Source organism: Scleropages formosus, chromosome 13, assembly GCF_900964775.1.
Source record: "Scleropages formosus chromosome 13, fSclFor1.1, whole genome shotgun sequence".
Classification (NCBI taxonomy): Eukaryota; Metazoa; Chordata; class Actinopteri; order Osteoglossiformes; family Osteoglossidae; genus Scleropages; species Scleropages formosus.
In genome coordinates this window covers 10,558,458-10,577,135 of record NC_041818.1, presented here as the reverse complement: position 1 = coordinate 10,577,135, position 18,678 = coordinate 10,558,458, and the positions used below count along the sequence as shown (strand labels likewise).

General features: G+C 44.1%; 2 protein-coding genes across 5 annotated transcripts in view; one reads left to right on the top strand and one right to left on the bottom strand.

Moving 5' to 3' along the window:
* Nucleotides 1-10,878, top strand: part of LOC108925431 (latent-transforming growth factor beta-binding protein 3-like) — a 48,628-nt gene extending 37,750 nt beyond the window's left edge. For 3 of the 4 annotated variants that reach the window (XM_029257303.1, XM_018737338.2, XM_029257304.1), the window contains 7 exons: nucleotides 667-804; nucleotides 2,112-2,252; nucleotides 3,937-4,065; nucleotides 6,516-6,677; nucleotides 7,777-7,866; nucleotides 8,121-8,252; nucleotides 9,765-10,878. In XM_029257303.1, coding sequence (XP_029113136.1) covers nucleotides 667-804; nucleotides 2,112-2,252; nucleotides 3,937-4,065; nucleotides 6,516-6,677; nucleotides 7,777-7,866; nucleotides 8,121-8,252; nucleotides 9,765-9,913 — 941 coding nt within the window. In that variant the 3' untranslated portion in view covers nucleotides 9,914-10,878. The remainder of the gene's footprint in view (nucleotides 1-666; nucleotides 805-2,111; nucleotides 2,253-3,936; nucleotides 4,066-6,515; nucleotides 6,678-7,776; nucleotides 7,867-8,120; nucleotides 8,253-9,764) is intronic. The other variant, XM_029257301.1, reaches the window with a different exon arrangement.
* A 2,024-nt stretch (nucleotides 10,879-12,902) lies between these two features.
* Nucleotides 12,903-14,962, bottom strand: tstd1 (thiosulfate sulfurtransferase like domain containing 1). The gene is made up of 4 exons (XM_018737238.2): nucleotides 14,823-14,962; nucleotides 14,263-14,388; nucleotides 13,864-14,026; nucleotides 12,903-13,521 (listed from the first exon to the last, which is right to left on the bottom strand). The coding sequence occupies exons 1-4, from the start codon at nucleotides 14,833-14,835 to the stop codon at nucleotides 13,467-13,469; spliced, it is 357 nt and encodes a 118-aa protein (XP_018592754.1). The 5' UTR covers nucleotides 14,836-14,962; the 3' UTR covers nucleotides 12,903-13,466.
* Between the last annotated feature and the right edge of the window lie 3,716 nt (nucleotides 14,963-18,678).

Here is an 18,678-nt window from a genome sequence, read left to right as displayed (position 1 = left end):
GCTGATCAGTCACACACTCTCCCATACTGTTTTGCTGTAATGTTGTGTAGTTTTTGTCTACTCTTCTTTTTCTGGGCGGTGCAGCAGCGCCGTAGTTGTTTCACACGCCATCAGTGTCTTGGCAAACTCGAACATTGAGAGTTTGCTGCAGCCTGTGCTATGGAAGACATGAATACACACCTCTGCAGAGCTCTGTAAAGGACTGGCATCTCACCCGGGATATACCGTGCCTCACCCTGTTCCGTTCGGATTCGTTCTGGAACACGGCCATCCTTCAACAGACAAGCAGTAGTACTTTTTTTTTTTAACATAGGCGTATCTTATAGTTATTGGTTATCTTATTGATACTGAATGAATGGATGAACGATACTACAAAGGTATTAAAAATATGGAAGCTCTTATAAAGCAAATAGGTCTTAGGTGTAACTACTTTTTTCAAGGATACTGGTGCAAAAAAATGAGGAAGGACATCCCATGACTAACAAACTTACTTAGTATCAATAGAGAGATATTTACCGGAAAAAAGTTGATTGTTTGCCCGAAACTGGTCTGGTAAAGACTGAATAGCGAACCTCTTCCCAATGTGCAACGATTACAGCAAATACGGTGCACCGAAAGAGAACAGCTCAGCATAAATGTTGTTCACTTTGTGTTTTGCTCACTCAGATGTAGATGAATGCCACGACAAGTCGCTTTGCACTAATGGGCGATGCGTGAACACCCGAGGTTCGTTCTACTGTGTGTGCAACCCTCCCTGGACTCCTGACACCTCGAAAAAGAAGTGTGTGGTGCCCACGTTCACAGGTTGGTGTGATGGCTCTGCGAGTTCCCTTGGCAAGGAACCGTGAGAAGTGCAGATATTGTAAGACTTGGCTCTTCTTTCGCATGCAGTCTTTTTCTTGTTAACACCTCTAATGTGCGTTTTGAGTTGATGTCTGCTTTGTTGCCCACAGCGGTACCTCGCCGTAGGGTCTTGTCCCAGCAGCGTCACCTTCCCCCGCAACAATATGACACAGCTAAGAACGCGCATTACGAAAACAAAAACAAATTCAAAAGCTGAAAGCTAAGTTTGCGTGTTCTCCAGGCTGTAACATAGATTTCCTCCAGGCCCTCTGATTTCCTCCCGCAGTCCAGAGATGTGTTTCAGATGAACCGGTGACTCTGAATTTCCAGCAGTGTGTGATTGCACAAGACGAAGTGAATTGTGTGAACGACTGCCCTGCAATGCAGTGGCATCCCGTCCAGACTGGACGTTACCTGGCCTACTGGTCCGGGCTTCTGGAACTGTCTGTGGACCAGCACAAACAGTTATTGATCATGGAAGAATGCATGTGATGTAGTAGCAAGAGAAAACGTGCATTTTATCGCTTGAGGACAAAATGATATTTTTCTTTTATGCCAGTGCTACTAAATAAACTTTGTTGTCGCTTAAATTTGTATCACCATTCTCATGGAAACCTTCCACATTGGAAAGTTTGCTTTTTTTATGTTCTCTGCCCAACAAAACTGAAATACTCACCCGTGAGCCTCTCAGAAGCCTCGCAACCAAAGCTTCATTAGTGTGAATTTGGAGTAGCTTCCGGCAACATTTAAAACCGCCTGGCTCATGGAATTTACCCAAGCTGGACATCCTTTTCTCTGCAGAATGTTTTCATTCTCTGGAGGAAGAAACACACTGGTTGTCTAATCAGTGTTACGAAAGCTCTTGCCTTCGAGGCAGTGGGATCGGCACACGGGAGGGCAAAACATGCCTCGTACAGAACTGGCAACAACCTGGGGTTGAAATGTGCTCTGCAATTTTCTGCCGTGGCATTTTCCGTCTGTTATAATTTACAAAAAGATGAAAACCTCTGACTTGGGTAGTGTTTTTCTCTTTGCGGTGAAGTTAGATTTAAAAACAACAAAAAAATGTCTATGACAGAGCCTTTCAGGAGAAAATGCAAGTCAGAACAGTTTGGGTTTCCATGCTGTCTTTAATATTGACTTTTTAGATATGTTGTCACCGCCTTCAAAAACTCAAACTGCTCTCCCCAGGCCACACAGTCTTCTCTAAAATGGCACCATGTAGAGGCACCATTTAGGACCTCACCAGTAGGTTTGTTGTGGTTCAGGTGTGGATGAGTGTCAGGACCCTGCCAACTGTAGAAATGGCCGTTGCGTGAACACACTGGCATCTTACTACTGCATCTGCACCCCACCCTGGACCCTGGCCACGGACCGCAACAGCTGCATTCCCCCAGAGGAGCAAGGAGGTAAGAGGGGTCAATGGTCAAGCTATCAGTGGGAGATGGAATTAATTTGCCCCGGTGAGACAATCCACCCCTAGTTGGTAGGTATTATTAATTTGCAAATAAGAACCAAATGATGACTGATTTGAAAGCATGCAGTATTCATACTGCTAAAATGTACTGTTGTAATATTCACACTGTTAATATGCACTGATGCAGGAAATGCTTTAGACAAGTCTTTCCAAAACGCAGTCATGAGAAAAAGTAAGTAAACTCCCGGGAAACTTTTTTTTTTTTCTTCTTCTTCTTTTCTTTCTTTTTTAATATATTAAGATATCTGACCCTCATTTAAATGCTGTCAGTGAGTTGGGGCGACCATATTTAATAGATAACACTGGTAATGTGTACTTTGGCATTTTTTTCACTGAACAGAGATGAGAAACTTACTTTGGCTTCATAAGCGTATTGCTGCGAAGGAATGTACCATGTCAACGGAGCTGTAAGAGGACCTAAGAAATTTTAGATGCCCATGTGTGAAGGATAGTGTATTAAACCCTTTCAAAGTATTTACAGGTCCATCGTTGTGCTGTACCAACCATGATTTACAAATGAGAAACGTACCTCATTACTGGCAATCTAAAAGCAGGCCATCCCACTGCTGAGCAGCCCATTCACTGAGCAAAAGGTAGTCCAGGATGTCTCCGAGAACTCCCGCGTGACATCACTCTTGGTCTTCAGCGGGAGGTCAGGAGGAAAGAAGCCTCTGTTTAAAAAAAATAAAAGCACATCCAAAGTTTATTGGGTTCAGAATGTGACTTCTGGAGCAACACGGATGTGCTTCTGTTGAATAAATAATTGCAAAGTACAAATTTCTCGCATCATCGTCATGGTCATCTGAATCAGATGTGATGCTGGAAATTTCATGCATTAAAAATATGTAAAATAACAAAACTTTCAGACAGGATGCATTATATGATCCTGAAGATGGATATACACTTGTGCTTCGTTTTTCTGCAGCATAAACCACACGTAGCTCAACAGAAAGTAACTCCGCTGTATAGGAGCAAGCAATTTCAGAAGGAGTTCAGGTGGAAGGGAAGCCTTGGGGAGCAAGTGGAAGATTTATTTTCAGATCTGGTTTTGCACAGAAAGGATCTCCAGTAGCGTGTCTGTTATTGGCTGGAATAACCTAATACAACAGTCATCCGGTAGCATGGTGTTCAACACTTAACCACATATGTTCTGCTGATTGTGCAGATGAATGATCAGCAAGGGTTGAGAAGAAGTACCAGGTTAGGAAGTCAAGGCGGATATCAGAGTAACTGCTTCTGTTGATGTTTTCCGTGTGAGAGAGCAGCAGGTGGTTACATGTGAAGAAGAACGATTACAGGCTCTTGATGTCCATAATGCATTTTTGAAGTCCTGCCTCACAAGCCTATTCCATCTGGACCAGTCATTTCTCCTTTTGACCTTGGCTTCAACAAATGTCAAACTGAGAACTGGAAGATCTCCAGTAATGACCAGTTGTAGCTTTACTCCAGCTACGTGCTCCCAGCCAGCTCTCAATGCCGATGACCTCATCTCCTCCGTAGCTCTTTGAGCCCCGTGGACACTATTTACAAAGTGAACCTTTGGCGAGGGTTTTGACTTGATCAGAGGGCTCTGTTGACTGTTGTTCTGTAACCGATTTCTGTGGTGATCCTTACAGATGTGAATGAATGCCAGGACCCTTCGTACTGTAAGAATGGAGTGTGTCTCAACACGCCTGGCTCCTTTCACTGTATTTGCACTCAGCCTCTCACCTTCAGTGCGGCGCTGAAACAGTGCGTCTATGACGGTGGGTATAACCAATTGCTGCTCAGCGTCTCTCAGGCTTAAGAGCTCAGGCTCAGCCGTTTGCCTGCCCTCTTGCTGTTCCTCATTAACGCCCGCCCCCCTCTTCCGTCCCAGTACATGCCATCCGCTTGTCAGGACACGTTACAAAGCCCCTTTGCGTTTGTCGTGTCTTCGGGATTGGGATGTAACGGTCGCCTACAAGCTTCTCCTTCTTGTCCCCCCCGCCACCCTCGGCAGAGTGTCCATGGAGGCACGGGCCAGAGTTGACTTGTCGGTTTGTTTGGCTGTCAGGGAAGCCTTACGAAGCATAGCGGGACCCGAGCAAGGAGATGGAGGAGTGGTGTGGGGTGTTGCGCTGGCTGGCACCGTCTCCGTCATGGCTTTAACACAGTTTGTGTAGGCGTGGGGTGGGTGGGCGGGTGGGTGAGGGTTTGGGTTCTTCGAGCCCCTGCGGCGCGGCGATTCGTTCAGTGGGCTAGCATGGCTTGCACAGCAACAAGGAACAGCAAAGCCTTTGCTGTTGCGTCTCTCTCAAGGGAAACGTGTGCTTGTGCACGTGTCTGTGAGCGTCTCGGGGCAAATACGAGAAAATGAGAGTAACCGCATTTTTCCTCCTTAATTCTCTCATTCTCTTTTGCCCATGTCTCTTAAATGGGAATGTGACCTTTTTTTTTTCTCCCTGTCTGTCGTAAATTTGGTCTGTGTGTTCAAAACGCTGTCTTTAAAGCTGGCATTCAGTATAAAATTTCACCTGTTGTCCTAATTATGGAAAAACTGATGAGCGTGTTCATGAACAAAGTAGGCTTTGTGCAAATTATTGTACAGCAGAACAGTAGTTTCCTTTATTTCATTTACTGATCAGCTAGGTGAGGAAAAACTTTGATTTACTTTTGCAGTAATCTACAGGCTCGGAACTGGCCTGAGCGGAAAGAGGGCTTTGCGTTTAAAAGAGGTTTTTCACCTCAAAGATCTACTGAGACCGATTACACCGAGGGTGTTGAGCTTCAAATGTGCTCCAGTCCAGGTAAAGGAAGGGTAAGCAGGGTATTTCCAGGCAACATGAAGCAGTTCTAAATTCGTTTTGTGTTTGTCCTCCCTCCAAAAGGTTCTATGAGATGCACCACTCGTACGCACGACTCTGCGATCGGATCAGTGCTGCTCAGCAGAGCAATGCTGGGAAAATAATAACATGACAATGCTTCATAATTAGGGGCTTACGAAGCAGAAGCTGCGAGTGTATTAGTTAGCGCTCCCGCCTTCAGCCCCGAAGCTTACAGGTTCGAGTCTGTCTTCCAGCCATAGTTCTTATTATGAAAATTACCTACCGTTATGAATGGGTGAATAATTGTAAGTAGCTTCACGTCATAAGTGGCTTTGGAGAAAAGTGTCTGCTAAATGAGTAAATGTAAAAATGAATAAGAAAAGTGTGCAACTTTCTATAGCGGTGCACTGATAGTATCTGTTCCTTGTACCTTATATGTCGAATTAGTTTATTGCGCCGCAGTGTTTTTTCTGTCTCCTTGCCAATTAAAATAAGTACTTAGTTTGCTAAGGCCCTTTACTGTTCAACTAAATATGTTGCATTGTTCATACAGAATGTGGCTTTTAAGGGGATTAAAATGCGAGGAAAAAAGCTTAAACAGTTTTTCAGTGTAGACTTTAAGAAATGCAGCCCACGCGCTTATTTTTTACACAAACGTTCACCAGGAAGGTGAAAAAGAAAAGTGAAACTACAAAGGAAGAGTTTATACGGGTAAAACATGTACGTGCCGCAGGTGAAATGTTTACGTTCATTTATATTTATTCATTTATCAGATGCTTTTGTCCAAAGCGACGTGCATCTCGGCAAAAGTACAATTTATGCATTACATTAAGAGAAAGACACATGTGACTCTCAAGTAAACCTAGTTTGTTACCCACCACTTGCTGCACCGATGTTCATCATTCAAGTAGGTGCATAAAACCCAGGATAGACAAATCCCGATACCCTCCCACCAATTTTTTTTTTTACAAATATCATAAGATACATAAGATTCATATTTACATTTATGTATTTAGCAGACGCTTTTCTCCAAAGCCACTTCCGATAGATACTACGTAGTGTTATGAGCCCACACGCCTTATTCACCACGGTGAGGAATGTTCAGCTGTTGAAGGGATTTTAGACTCGTCGGTTGACTGTCGTTCCACTTCTAGTCCAGGCCAATTGTATTGGCACCTTTAACAATCACAAAGTGCTGTAATTGCATGTTGTTGTGTTTTTTATTGTTCCAACTGAGTTCTGAGTCGTTCGGCTTTTCCATAGCAGCTGAGTCAAGGGGTCAGATGTAGGACAGCCGCCACTGTCTAGCTTCCGTTGTCTGGAGGGACCGTTGCGCCAACGATGTGGCGGCCCTGTGGCTGACTTGTTTGTCTGCTTCTCTTTGTTTTCCCTCCTCCGCCCGTCCGCAGACCGGACTGCTGCCCATAAGGACATCTGCTTCCTCCAGGTGGACGAGGACCTCATCTGCAGCATGCCCCGCAACGGCCACATGGTGACCTACTCCGAGTGCTGCTGCCACTATGGGCGTGGCTGGGGGCCCGAGTGCCGCACCTGTCCCCAGAGAAACTCAGGTCTGGATTCTTCTTTGTACCGCTGTTTCATTAGACCTTGTTGCATCTGTTTTTCTAAATGGCACCGAGCTGTTTCCTACACCCGTGTGTACATTTACCTGCAGGTACAACGATGTACGTTAACACCAGCCAAGGAGAGAATTGTGTCTTTTTTTTCTTCTCCGCTCATCCAGTTGTGCACGTTTTGTGCACACTGCGCTGACCGCTGTCAAAAGGCTTTAGTTCAGCAGCTCAGCTCCTCTTCACAGCCGCTGACATCGAATGAATGGCATTTAGTCGCCAGTACAGCGAGTTTAGAGACGCGTGGCGATGGGTCACCGGGGGAAAGTACACCTGTCCTTATCCTGCTCTCAGCACCGGCTCGTCCTCGTGGGTGAAGAGAGCTTTCCAGTCAGCCATAAGTCCCAGTCTCCTCTCTGATCTGGAAAGATTGTGGATTTTTGATGCAAAAGTACTTTTTCCTTGACAAGCTGTGTAACTGTATGTTTCAGCACAGCCTGCGCTGCCAGCAGAGTATCTTTAGCTTTTTCGTTGCAAATAAAAAAGCCACATAAATGGCATAACCCACATCTAGCTGACGCTTTCCTCCGAATCAACTTACAATCATTGACCTGTTTTTACAGACAGGTAATTTTACTGGAGCAATTTAGGGAAAGTACCTTGCTCAAGGCTACTACAGCCAGAGCTGAGATTCAGACCTTTGACTTTTGGGTCTAAAGGCAGCAGCTCTAACCACTACACTACCAGCTGCAGAGTTCTTTGTTGGCTGAAGACTGTAGAAACTACCTGTCTGGTAGAGCCTGCTGTAGGGCTGGAGCTACCCCACATAATTTTCTGACACTTCTCAGTCTGCTATTGTTCTTTTTGCCAACGAAATGACTGTAGGAAGGCGGTCCGCGTGGGTACAAAGAGGGGTGTCCGTTTCTTTGGGACGAGGATTAAATAGTTTTTGGGTGCACCTCTTTGGCCACTCGGTCACCGTTGTGTCACCGAGAGCGGCGTTTGCCGAGCTCACGCCTCACAATAGAGTGGCTCAACGTCCGGGGCCCCCAGGACTGCTGTCCACCTGCTCACAGCCTGCTTTTCCACTCCTCCTCAGTGATGTTCAGCCGACTCTGCGAGATGCACCTGGACACAGAGTCTGATGGTGAAGCTGACTTCCTTGTTGCGCTTGCCAACTACAAGCCCGGTAAGAATACCCTGTCTGAATCCTTTGTCTTACATAAAACAGGTGCCCTTACGTGTGAACTGTTTTCCGCTGTATCAGTTTTCTCACATAACACCTTATCGACTGTACTTCATGCATAACATGGTACACAGCTGCACCGCTGCATGGATTCAATACGTAATCATCTACGTTTTATTTGCTCTCTTTTATCCCATTCACCTGTCTGCTATGCGTCATTTCCGCCGTGTTATAGCCCGCTTTTCCGTGTGTCTCAGGAGGAGACAGCTCAGAGGAAGATTCGGACGAGTGCAGCTGCGCAAACGGTCGCTGCGTGCGCTCCTACCTGGGCACCATGTGCGAGTGTAACCCCGGCTTCCGCCTGGACCACTCACGAACCCGCTGCCAAGGTACAGCAAGAGGGGCTTGCAGTGAATCAGAGCTTTGGAGCACATTTATGGTCACCCCTGCACCTTCTCACGAGTGACGCACTTTAACGCATATTCTGTGGACGATGTCATCGTTCACCTGCTTTTGTGGATGTCATGAGCACGTACGTAAATGTCCAGTGCTGATATAATACAATAGAATAAAGTCTTCACAGTATAAAGGTCGTATCTGACCTTTCGCTCATGTGAAAGAAACAGGGAAGGAGGACAGATGGCTGTTTATTGGCATCAGCGGCAATACTGTGTACCATGCCGTCAGCGGCAATGTTAGTGTGTGTCATAAGAGTGCCGTAAGTGAGTCCACCTGGGGTCCAGCTTTGTACAAAATGTTTCATTTAAATAGTTTAACTGATGCAACCAGCACTTTCCTTTATTTTACACATTGCACTGGCTTCTCAACTTATGAATAAAGCTCTGAAAGGAGTTTTTGGGGACTTTGTTACCATAGTTACCATTAAGCAACAATCAATAGTAAAAAATACAATTGGCTCTTGGTTTGTTGCAGTTATGTAAAAACCTTACATACAGTTGCAATAGATTAAAAAATACCCATTTTGACATTGTTTATTTTGAGCTAGTTCCAATTTAAAATAATTAAAAATTTTGAAAATAAAAATGTCAGCTCCACAAACTCCTGATGGGTGATCAGTTTATCCCATATGCTTGTACACCACGTGCCAGCTTCTCTCCGGGCTCGTTATTATGTCCATTTGTCGTACTTGTCATAACAGTGGTCGTCCCTCGAGCTCTGTAAGAGTCACGAGTGCTGTGGAGCACAAACACACGTGGAGCTGGACACACGGAGTTGAGTTACGACGCCCCACGCTGCTGCTCTCTTTCAGAGCCCTTTACTGCCATCTACTCGGCTGGAAGTGGAAGCACAGCTTGTGTGGGCTCTGCTGCAAACTGAACTGTCACAAAATAGCTTTAAAAAAAGCACAGTTAATGCGTACAAATCAGCTTTGAAAACTTGTACAGGTGGTCCCCGATTTACCATGGTTCGACTTGCGATTTTTTTTCGACTTTACGATGGTGAGCTGGCGATAAGACATTCAGTAGAAACCGTATGTTGAATTTTTTTCGATTCCAAAGCAACTTATAATGTTAGGCTAGTTCACAATTTTTACCCGTTTATACAGCTGGGTAATTTTTTTTGCTGGAGCGATTTAGAGTAAGTACCTTCCTCAGGGGTGTTGCAGTTGAAGGTGGGATTCAACCCTGCAACTTCTAGGACCAAAGGCGGCAACTCTAACCACCATGGTTCCAGCCGACCCGTTGGACATATCTGAGATCCGTCTACTATATAAAGTCGGTATTTGACAGTACGTTGGAGGAATTTTGTATGGTTTATGTTTAAATATCTGAGTACTTCTCAGGCCTTGGTGTGAATATTATAGAAATGTTCATACAGATATAAAACCAGGTGGACATTTTTGTCCAGGTTTCATTCCATCCTCTCTCTTCCTCTGCCAGATGTCAATGAGTGTGCTGAACTGGACCTACGGAAGAGCTGCAAGAACTCCCGCTGTGTCAACACCCTTGGCTCGTACAAGTGTGTCTGCCTTGCCGGCTTCGTCCCCTCACGCCGGCCCAACCTCTGCATCCGTCCACGTGCCTTTTAGCAGCACCCTGGGCCGTTACTCTGTCTGAGGTGCAGCTATGACCCTTGTTGGCCATTCCCGCTCCTTTCCTCTCTGCCGGTCCTCTCCATTGTGGCGCAAAGTGAAGCATTTTTCACCAAAGTTGCTTTTCAGACCTAAGATGGGATCTTCTAAGACAGGACAATGTGTTTTTTTTTTTTTAAATTTATTATTACTATTTCTGACAAGCCTTGCCAACCTTGCAGTTGAGTGGTCGTACATGGGAGACCAAGAAACAAGCAAATCAAGCTGAACTGTCCCCATAAGACTTCATATCACTTCATTACTGCTGGTCGTCTTTCCTTCTTATGTTGTTCTGTCTGTTTCGTTTTCACTCCAGTTTCTCATACGAGTGAGAGTTCCTGCTGTCTACCTGCAGTGGACAGTTGTTTCCCTTTTTGATGTCTGACCTCAGAGATAACCAAAAATCAGCCCTTTTTTGTCACAGATCCACACTCCGTCGGCTCATACTAAACGTCAGCAGTGCCGCAACCTCACCATTACCGAATGGCAGTTATTTGATGTTTTGAAGCTTCAGATGTTTTTCAGAAATATTCACCAAAAAGAGGTGATATATGTGAACCTTCTGTTACAAAGCACTTTAGAAGGGCTTGCAACCCTTAAAGTGCAAGCTTTTCTAAGAAATAAACATTTTCAAGAAAATATTACATTTATTGTCTCTTTGGCTGAAAATCCTTCTATCTAATTGGGGTATACTGTCAGTCTCCCTGCGCCTAGCATGACCTTTATTCCTCATCACCATCGAATCTTTCACCAAATTCAGGGTTATGTGCCGATTAGAAGTGTTCACAGCCCCCCTTCTTGGAAATCTTCACATTTCATTGCCATTTATGTTGATGAGTGGCAAAAAAAAACTCTTAAATGCATCATGCTTCCATGCTGTGGCACAGCATAAATTGGAAAAAGTTCAAGGAGGGTGGATACTTTTTATTGCATACAATAAATGAATAAAGGTTCATGCATAAATTAACCTTAAAATAAAAAAAATTCTAATTTAAAATAAATGTAAAATTTATTAAAAGGTAGAAAGTAGTGCTGAAAAATATGAAATAATTAAACTATTCTAAATTCAAAATTAAAGTATAGAAATGGGCAAGATTTCACTGCTATTTGCATTCATTCATTCAACTGATGCTTTTTTTCCCCAAAGTGATTTACAATGTTAATCTACCTACAATCATTTACCCAATTATAGAGGCGGTTCATTTTACCAGAGCAATTTAGAGTAAGTACCTTGTTCATGGGCACAAAAGCCACAGGTAAGATTCAAACTTGCAGCCTTTGGTCAAAAGGCATCAGCACAAACCCCTACACTTACCAGCTTTCACCCCCTAATGGGCCCTTCTTTTGAAATCCATGGCCTTTTCTGCATGAGGCAAAAACAAAAATTCTCTGCTTAAGTTGTCCTGGGGAAAGTGGATGCCCAAGTTTGGACCCAAAGCAACAGATGAGGTTTAGCAGGTGGTTGTGAGAAGTTTCCCCTAATAGCATTCAAAAACTTGGGTCTTAAAACATCTGCCAAGCTGGACAGTGTAACCTGTACATTCTGGGCTATAGGCAGCTTTGACATTTTAACACTTTAACACAGTGGACCTTAAAGCGATGAGATCCAAGCCTACAGTAACAGTTGTTTTAAAATGACAAACACTGACACCGATGATTCTGTATGTCAGTGTGATCCTAGGATTTCAGTACATCATTTCGAAATGAGGGATATACAGCAGACATGTACGATCACCATGGTAAATATGTCTTCAGGCACAATTTCCCTTTGGGGGCTTGAGCACAGAGAGTGTCGCTGGGGGGCCAATTAACAGGTATAAGACTCAGGGAACATCCTACTGCACCTGGGGAAAGACTCGCCAGTTAGAGGACAGATAATGAAGGTAGAGTGGAGGGGCTTTTCTCTGCTTGTCGCCATGCTTGTTTTTCATCGTGCTCAAACTGACACATTTCCAGCATTATACCTCGTTTCCGCTCACCGGGAGGCAAATCACATCGTATGGAAATGCTCTCCTTTCCTTCTTCAGCAGTGAGACAAGAGAGCTGTTTGTCTGGCAAAACCAAGCTCATGTCTAGCTGCTTTTCCAGTTTTCAAATTGGAGCAAAAATGTTGTATTCAAATTTCATACAATCACACATTGAAAACTTTAAGATCAAATTAAATGGGTTGTTAGTGGAAGAAATTGTCCAACAGTAACTTCGCACTTCCAGTTTTTTGTCATATGCAGATATCGTGTATGGCAAGACATCGGTGCAGGCAAAATAGTATGATTTCAGTTTTTTCCAATGTAGAGTTAAACAGTGCAGTTTTGAAGAGCCATTAAGTCAGTATTTATGCTTAATTGGTCTCTAAAGTATGGTTTGGTCTCCATATAGTACCTGGCAAAAAAACTCCAACCTGACAGAGCATCTTGGGCACCAACTAGAAAGTGGAACATAAAACAGAGCTTTTAAGATTTAATCTTAAAAATTTAACTGAAAACCTTCACTACCATGAATGAATGAATGAATGAATTAATATTAATGGAAGAAACTCTTAATTCCCAAGGGAAAGCCCACTTGGTTGCAGAATTCCATCTGGCTGGAATTTCCCTTTAGGAATAATGAAGAATGAATTCATTCATTCATCTACCAGATCACAATACCACCAGCCTCCTTCCCAAAATTGTTTTTATGAGAACTGAAGCATGCATTAAAGTCTAAGCGCTATTAAAATTCACAGAGACAATTCATAATCAATATGTGTCACCAAGGAGGTGTGGTGGCACAGTGGGTTGGACTGGGTCCTGCTCTCCAGTGGGTCTGGGGTTCGAGTCCCGCTTGGGGTGCCTTGCAACGGACTGGCGTCCTGTTCTGGGTGTGTCCCCTCCCCCTTATGCCCTGGGTTGCCAGGTTAGGCTCCCCTTCCCTGTGACCCCATATGGGACAAGTGGTTCAGAAAGTGTGTGTGTCACCATTTACATTTGGTAAAATAGTGTGGAGGCTCAAATTCACTGAAAGAGGAGGTAACAGGCCCATTAAAAGCATGCAGATATTGCAAAGTTCCTGTTCACACTGTAGATGAACACTACGTGCAAAAGCCTGTTGTGATGAATATCAGTGGAACAGGAGATCACAGTCTATTTCCTGCAGCACTACTGTTGGGGGGGGTTCAGTAATGATGACCCAGTGGAAAAGCCTAATTATGACAAATCAGGAATAATGTGACTCTGGAAAAGCTTAAGCAGAGACCATGTGTCTTGCTGTTTTTTTGGCAGATAACTGCAGTATTAAGACCAGCCGCTGAAGAGAAAACCTAAAACATGTCCCATCTTGTCATCAGCAACTCAAGGTCGCATGAAAGCCATAAAGACGCTTGTCAAAATTGCCAAGAAGCTGTCAAATGGTCAACATTTGTTTAGTAACAACACATTTAAAACATAAATATGAATTACATGAGGTTAAACAAAATATAGTTAGAAATCCAGTGTAGATGAGTGTTCATTCTAGTTGGAAATCAGTGTTGTTCCATTCAGTTGTGCTCCTTTTCTGACCACTCCCTGTATCCTCCAGCATAGTTTTGAGCGCTGAAATAAAAACGAACAGCGGTCAACGGTTTACATCTATTGTCTACCACACAAAAATGCTGACAAAGGAACTCCAGCCTGCCCCCAATTGTACCGCAAAGAATTTTCACCCAAAGTAACTGAATAAAAGCTCTTCAGGTTACAACAGTTCCCTGTCACGTGATCTCAGTTGTAATTTTGACAAATGAAAATACGCTTCTGCAAAGACTGCTGGAAAGTCGAACCCTGACTAGCAACACCAATGACAGCAATCCGAAGAGCATCACCAATACACAAACACCAGCGTATCTCTCTCTTTCTTTCTGCTGTACGCCGTTTCGAAGAAGGATTTTTTAAACATACTTTTTGAACCCAAGGGCACAGGCCTTCTCCAAGGCAACCGCTCCACGACGGCCCATCTGACAGTGAAACACCAGGTGTGGAGCATCCAGGGCGGGTTTCTGAACCCCGAACTTGGCCTTGAAGGCATCTGGGTCCAGGGAGAGATCTTTCTCTACACATTCCACTGTGGAAAGGAGGAGAGGAGGATCACACACACTGAGCTCAAGCCGTGCCCATGCAAGGAGCCGTGACACCTCTGAACCCTACTTGCGTCTACATGTGGGTAAAGGCTCACGCACACGTAGACGCAAGTAGAGTTGGAGTTCCGTTGGAGTTCCGTCGGAGTTATCCCAAAGGAAGAGCCTTTACACACACATGCAGACACCTGTAGAGTTTCTCCAACCCGAACTGCAGGCTCACCTGGAATGTTGATGGAGCCCGGGATCTTTCCTCGGTCCACCTCCGCTTGGGATCGGACGTCAACGAGCAGCAGGTCCGAGCTGTTCTCCAGGAGAGCCTTGAGCTCGCTGTACGAGATGGTCGAGTCTGGACCCACAAATGAACACATAATTAAAAGCCACCATGATTTAAAGGGCACTGCACGTCTCTGGCTGCGTATAATAAACGTGCACGTGCACCAATGTATAGTAAGTACAGCGGAAGAATTTCGGAAGGGCTGTAAGGGTGCAAGGACACGGAAAACGACATGATGATGTAGGGGAGTAATAAGAGCGCGTGTGGCCTTTCCGAAAAAGTGCACGCGATTGTGCCGATCATCATGCTACCTGTCTCTACCTGCCTCCTCGATCGGCCGATTATAAGTGTAATTGCTTTGCTCATCAGCCGTATCTGCAGCTTTTGCCAACTTTGTAACAGCATGGATAAATAACATCATTATTAAACGCCATCATCATCTGTAATGTAACTATTTGTTATTCATGTGTGCCTATACGTCTCGATCCACGCGCTAGTGTACCTACCTGTTGAACCCATGGCTGGTCGCGCGTATGTTTGGTACAGATCTCCTGCGAGCGTCCCGGCAAAGATCGCGCTGTAAACAAAGCGCTGCTGGCGCCGCGTTATATAACCGAGTCAGGTCGGTCTGCGAGGTGAGCGCCCGAGGGGCTTCCTGCTGAGAATCTTCGCGACACACCCACACGGCTGTGAACCAATCAGCTTCGAGACGTTGTTTACGCAAACGATGAGGCCACGCCCACTCGGAATATGAAATCGCGGAAGGCGAGTATAGATTAATACTTGAGGTAATATCGAATTGTGAGAACTGTGCGAAACGCTATGGTTCTCCAACCTTCGCACACACAGACTAGTGTCACTGGTTAAATGACATTTTTGGAGGACCCATATCTTTTGATAAGGTGGTTTTTTAAGCCTGAAAAAGATGTTAGCTTGAGATGACATTTTTTCAATACACGTCGTCGCCGACGTCGTCGGGCTTCAAAAACCTACATGTGTCATTCTGACTGTTTTTAAAAAACGAGCTTCTGCTCCTGCTCATTTTGTTATAAGAAATCTTACAATGTCCAACGAGAATCATTGTTTGAACAGAAACGGAACGGGGAGAGACGAGAGGACTTTGGTTACTTCTATGCAACCAAATGGCATTGCAGAGTGTCTGAGAAAATCGACACGTAGCTACATAATGTTACTCAGCACAACACAGAATCTAGATGCCTGCTTAATACGCCACATCATCATGCATAAAAGCATAAATGATATTACGAAAAGTGTCGAGTCATGCTTACTTGAATGTTCTTAGCGACCGACATCCATACCTGGCTTGCACACTTTCGCTCTTCCCGTTTAACTTGTTTCAGCGGACCGCGTTTAAAGGGGATGGTTTCATCATACCACCGTTTTTTTTTTCCAAGCTAAAATGCAAAGATGACAATTCATAATTACTCATCATTTGTACACGACGCAAAGCGTTTGTGTTTGATGCGGCGCATGCGGCGCTCGTGCTGTAACTTAAGTGCACCGCTTGTAACCCGCACCAGTCTGGTGCATCAGGGCATCTTTTTCTAATGTTTTCTGCCCGCTCGCCCGTTTGCGCAATTTCACATTAGTGGCCTCAGTTCCTGACTCTGGGTTTCAGGTTTCTTGGTCACAAATTGACAAATTTCACAAATTAACCTTGGTACTCAAACTGGTAGGCCAACACATTTTTTTTTTTTAAAACAAAAAAAAGTGCAGCACTCCGGCACCAGTTATATAAATATATCAGTTATTATAAGTGATGATAATGAAATATATCGGATTTTATTGAGAGCTTTTTAAGATTACATTTCCTGTCACTTCTATGTACAGTAGTTATAGTGCAACGTGTGCTGGACAAATGACCATAACTTGTGACTGTACTATGTATGTGTCTGACAGCCGCGCTTGGCCTGCCGCCTCTCTCGGTCTTTGTCCCAAAGACACTTTTATGACCGACTTCTGGAGACAAAATGAATATGTACTAAGAGAATGCTGTTAAATGAAAAATGTAAATGTCACGCAAACTACACTACATACAATACTGTATTATACAATACTCGTACACTGTACTGCGGGGGAAATCCCACTGTGGCAATTATTTAAGTATTAGCGAGAAAACCTGTGTAAAAATCCTATTCTTTTTCCTTTACAACTATTCGGTCGTTACGCTAAAATGAACTAGGTTTTGCAGCCGTGTTAATAGTAAAACAGCTTGCAGACTCTTTAATACGTGGGCGTCGTCGTCGCGCCACTTCCCGCCTTTTTCTCGCCCTTCCTGTGAACGCTTACGTTCGAAGGTGTCGGGAAAGGGGTTTGTAACACTGTAACACAGCGTTGAGTTCGTCATAAAATCGCTCCAGAGTAAACGCAGCTTGGCCTTGGACCCCCTTCTGGGTCATTGTGTGTGTGTCTGTCGAGTGTTTAAAGCGCTGCGATACATTTAAAGTCGCGAGCCGTTACGTTACGCCGCCGCGCCGCAGCTCGCCTCGAGACGGGCGCGTGGACAGCATGGACACGTACAGGGAATACTGCCGTACTCTGAGGTACCGCACTTTTACCGCAACGCAAGTGCTTTTTACATCCGCGGTACAGACCATAGCATAGTACAGCTCCAAGTTAAAGTGTTACACTACAGTACGAGTACCGCGCAGCGAGGGGAGCGCGAATGTTTCTCTGGAAAATTAATTTAGAGGTCAACGATTAACTTTATCCTCAAAGGAGGTTTGACACGTAAGTCAACCGTGTATTTGTGAAAGGAGCCCAGGCAGGTAGGTGTGGGTTCGAGGTCACAAGAAGGGAAACTTAATGTGAAAAGTCTTTTGTATAGTTCAGTGTAAATATATATGTCATATACAGTACCTATGGACCATGCCATGGTATGTACAGGATTAATGGTATGGGGCGGTAATGATAATAATTGTTATGCATATGATAGAGTTTTATAGCTACTTGTGTGATGTACATATGGTGGAAAGTAAGAAACTAACTGTACATTTATTTATTAGCAGACACTTTTCTCCAAAGCAACTTCCAATGAACTCTATGTAGTGTTATGAGCCCACACACCTTATTCACCACGGTGACTTACACTGCAAGATACACTACTTACAATGGGTCAGCCATCCATACATCAGTGGAACACACTCTCTCCCTGTCACTCACACGCTATGGGTGAACCTGAACAGAATGCCTTTGGATTGTGGGAGGAAACCAGAGCACCTGGAGGAAACCCATATAGACAGGGGGAGAACATGCAAACTCCACACAGACTGAGTGGGGATCAAAATCACTTCCTCTCACACCACCCAGGTGCTGTGAAACAGCAGCGCTACTCACTGTGCCACCGTGCCGCCCTGTACATAACTGTTATGCATCTGTAGCCGCATCTAAGTGTCTCTTTCTGCTAATATAATTAAAGCTTCTGCTAAATGAATAAATTTAAATATTATTATTTGCTCTATTATTAACTGAGTAATAATAGTTATCAAGGGCTGCAGGCAGCACGGTGGCACAGCGAGTAGCACTGCTATCTCACAGTGCCTTGGTGATGTGAAAGGACATGGGTTTGATCCCTGCTGAGTATTTGTGAAGTTTGAACGTTCTCCCCATGTCTGTATGGGTTCCCTCTGGGTGCTCTGGTTTCCTCCCACACTCCAAAGACATGCTGCTCAGGGTCACCCATAGTGTGTGAGGGACAGAGAGAGTGTGTGTGTTCCAGTGATGTATGGATGAGTGACCCAGTGTAAGTAGTGTATCTAGCAGTGTAAGTCACCACGGTGAATAAGGTGTGTGGGCTGATAACACTACATAGAGTTCATTGGAAGTTGCTTCGGAGAAAAGTGTCTGCTAAGTAAGTAAATGTAAGTGTGTATATGTGGAGGAGTGTTTGTGGTTACAGATCGGGTAAATGAAGATTACATGAATGTTAAAAGTATGTGATCTCCAGCAGTGTGTTGGAACTGTTGGGTAAGAAATCTGGTATTAAGATGTTCGTGTAAAAAGTTTGTTGGACGTGTGTGACGTTTAATAGCTCTAAAGTGTTGAATGAAGTAAGCAATTCTTGTTTTTTTCTGAAGTATTTGATAGTTTAATATTTTATAATTTATAATCCCTATTTTAACTGATGAATGTTTTTATTATTAATTGATACTGTGATGATTTTATTGAGAAATGTGCAGATGTGTATTTGTGTTTTAACTAGATTAAATTAAGTAAAGGGAAGAAATACATTTACTTTTAATACATATTGTCATTTCAGAAGGCTTGTACGATAGTGTACATGATATGTGTACACCACTGTGATAATTACCACTTAGATTCATTTAATCGCTCTTAATAATA

What these genes read in the sequence shown, in the direction of transcription:
- tstd1 (XM_018737238.2), bottom strand. An exon ending in GGGCTCCATCAACATTCCAG is followed by an intron (nt 14,027 to 14,262) that starts GTGAGCCTGCAG and finishes TCCTTTCCACAG; the next exon opens with TGGAATGTGTAGAGAAAGAT. An exon ending in TGTGCCCTTGGGTTCAAAAA is followed by an intron (nt 13,522 to 13,863) that starts GTATGTTTAAAA and finishes TTTTTATTTCAG; the next exon opens with CGCTCAAAACTATGCTGGAG.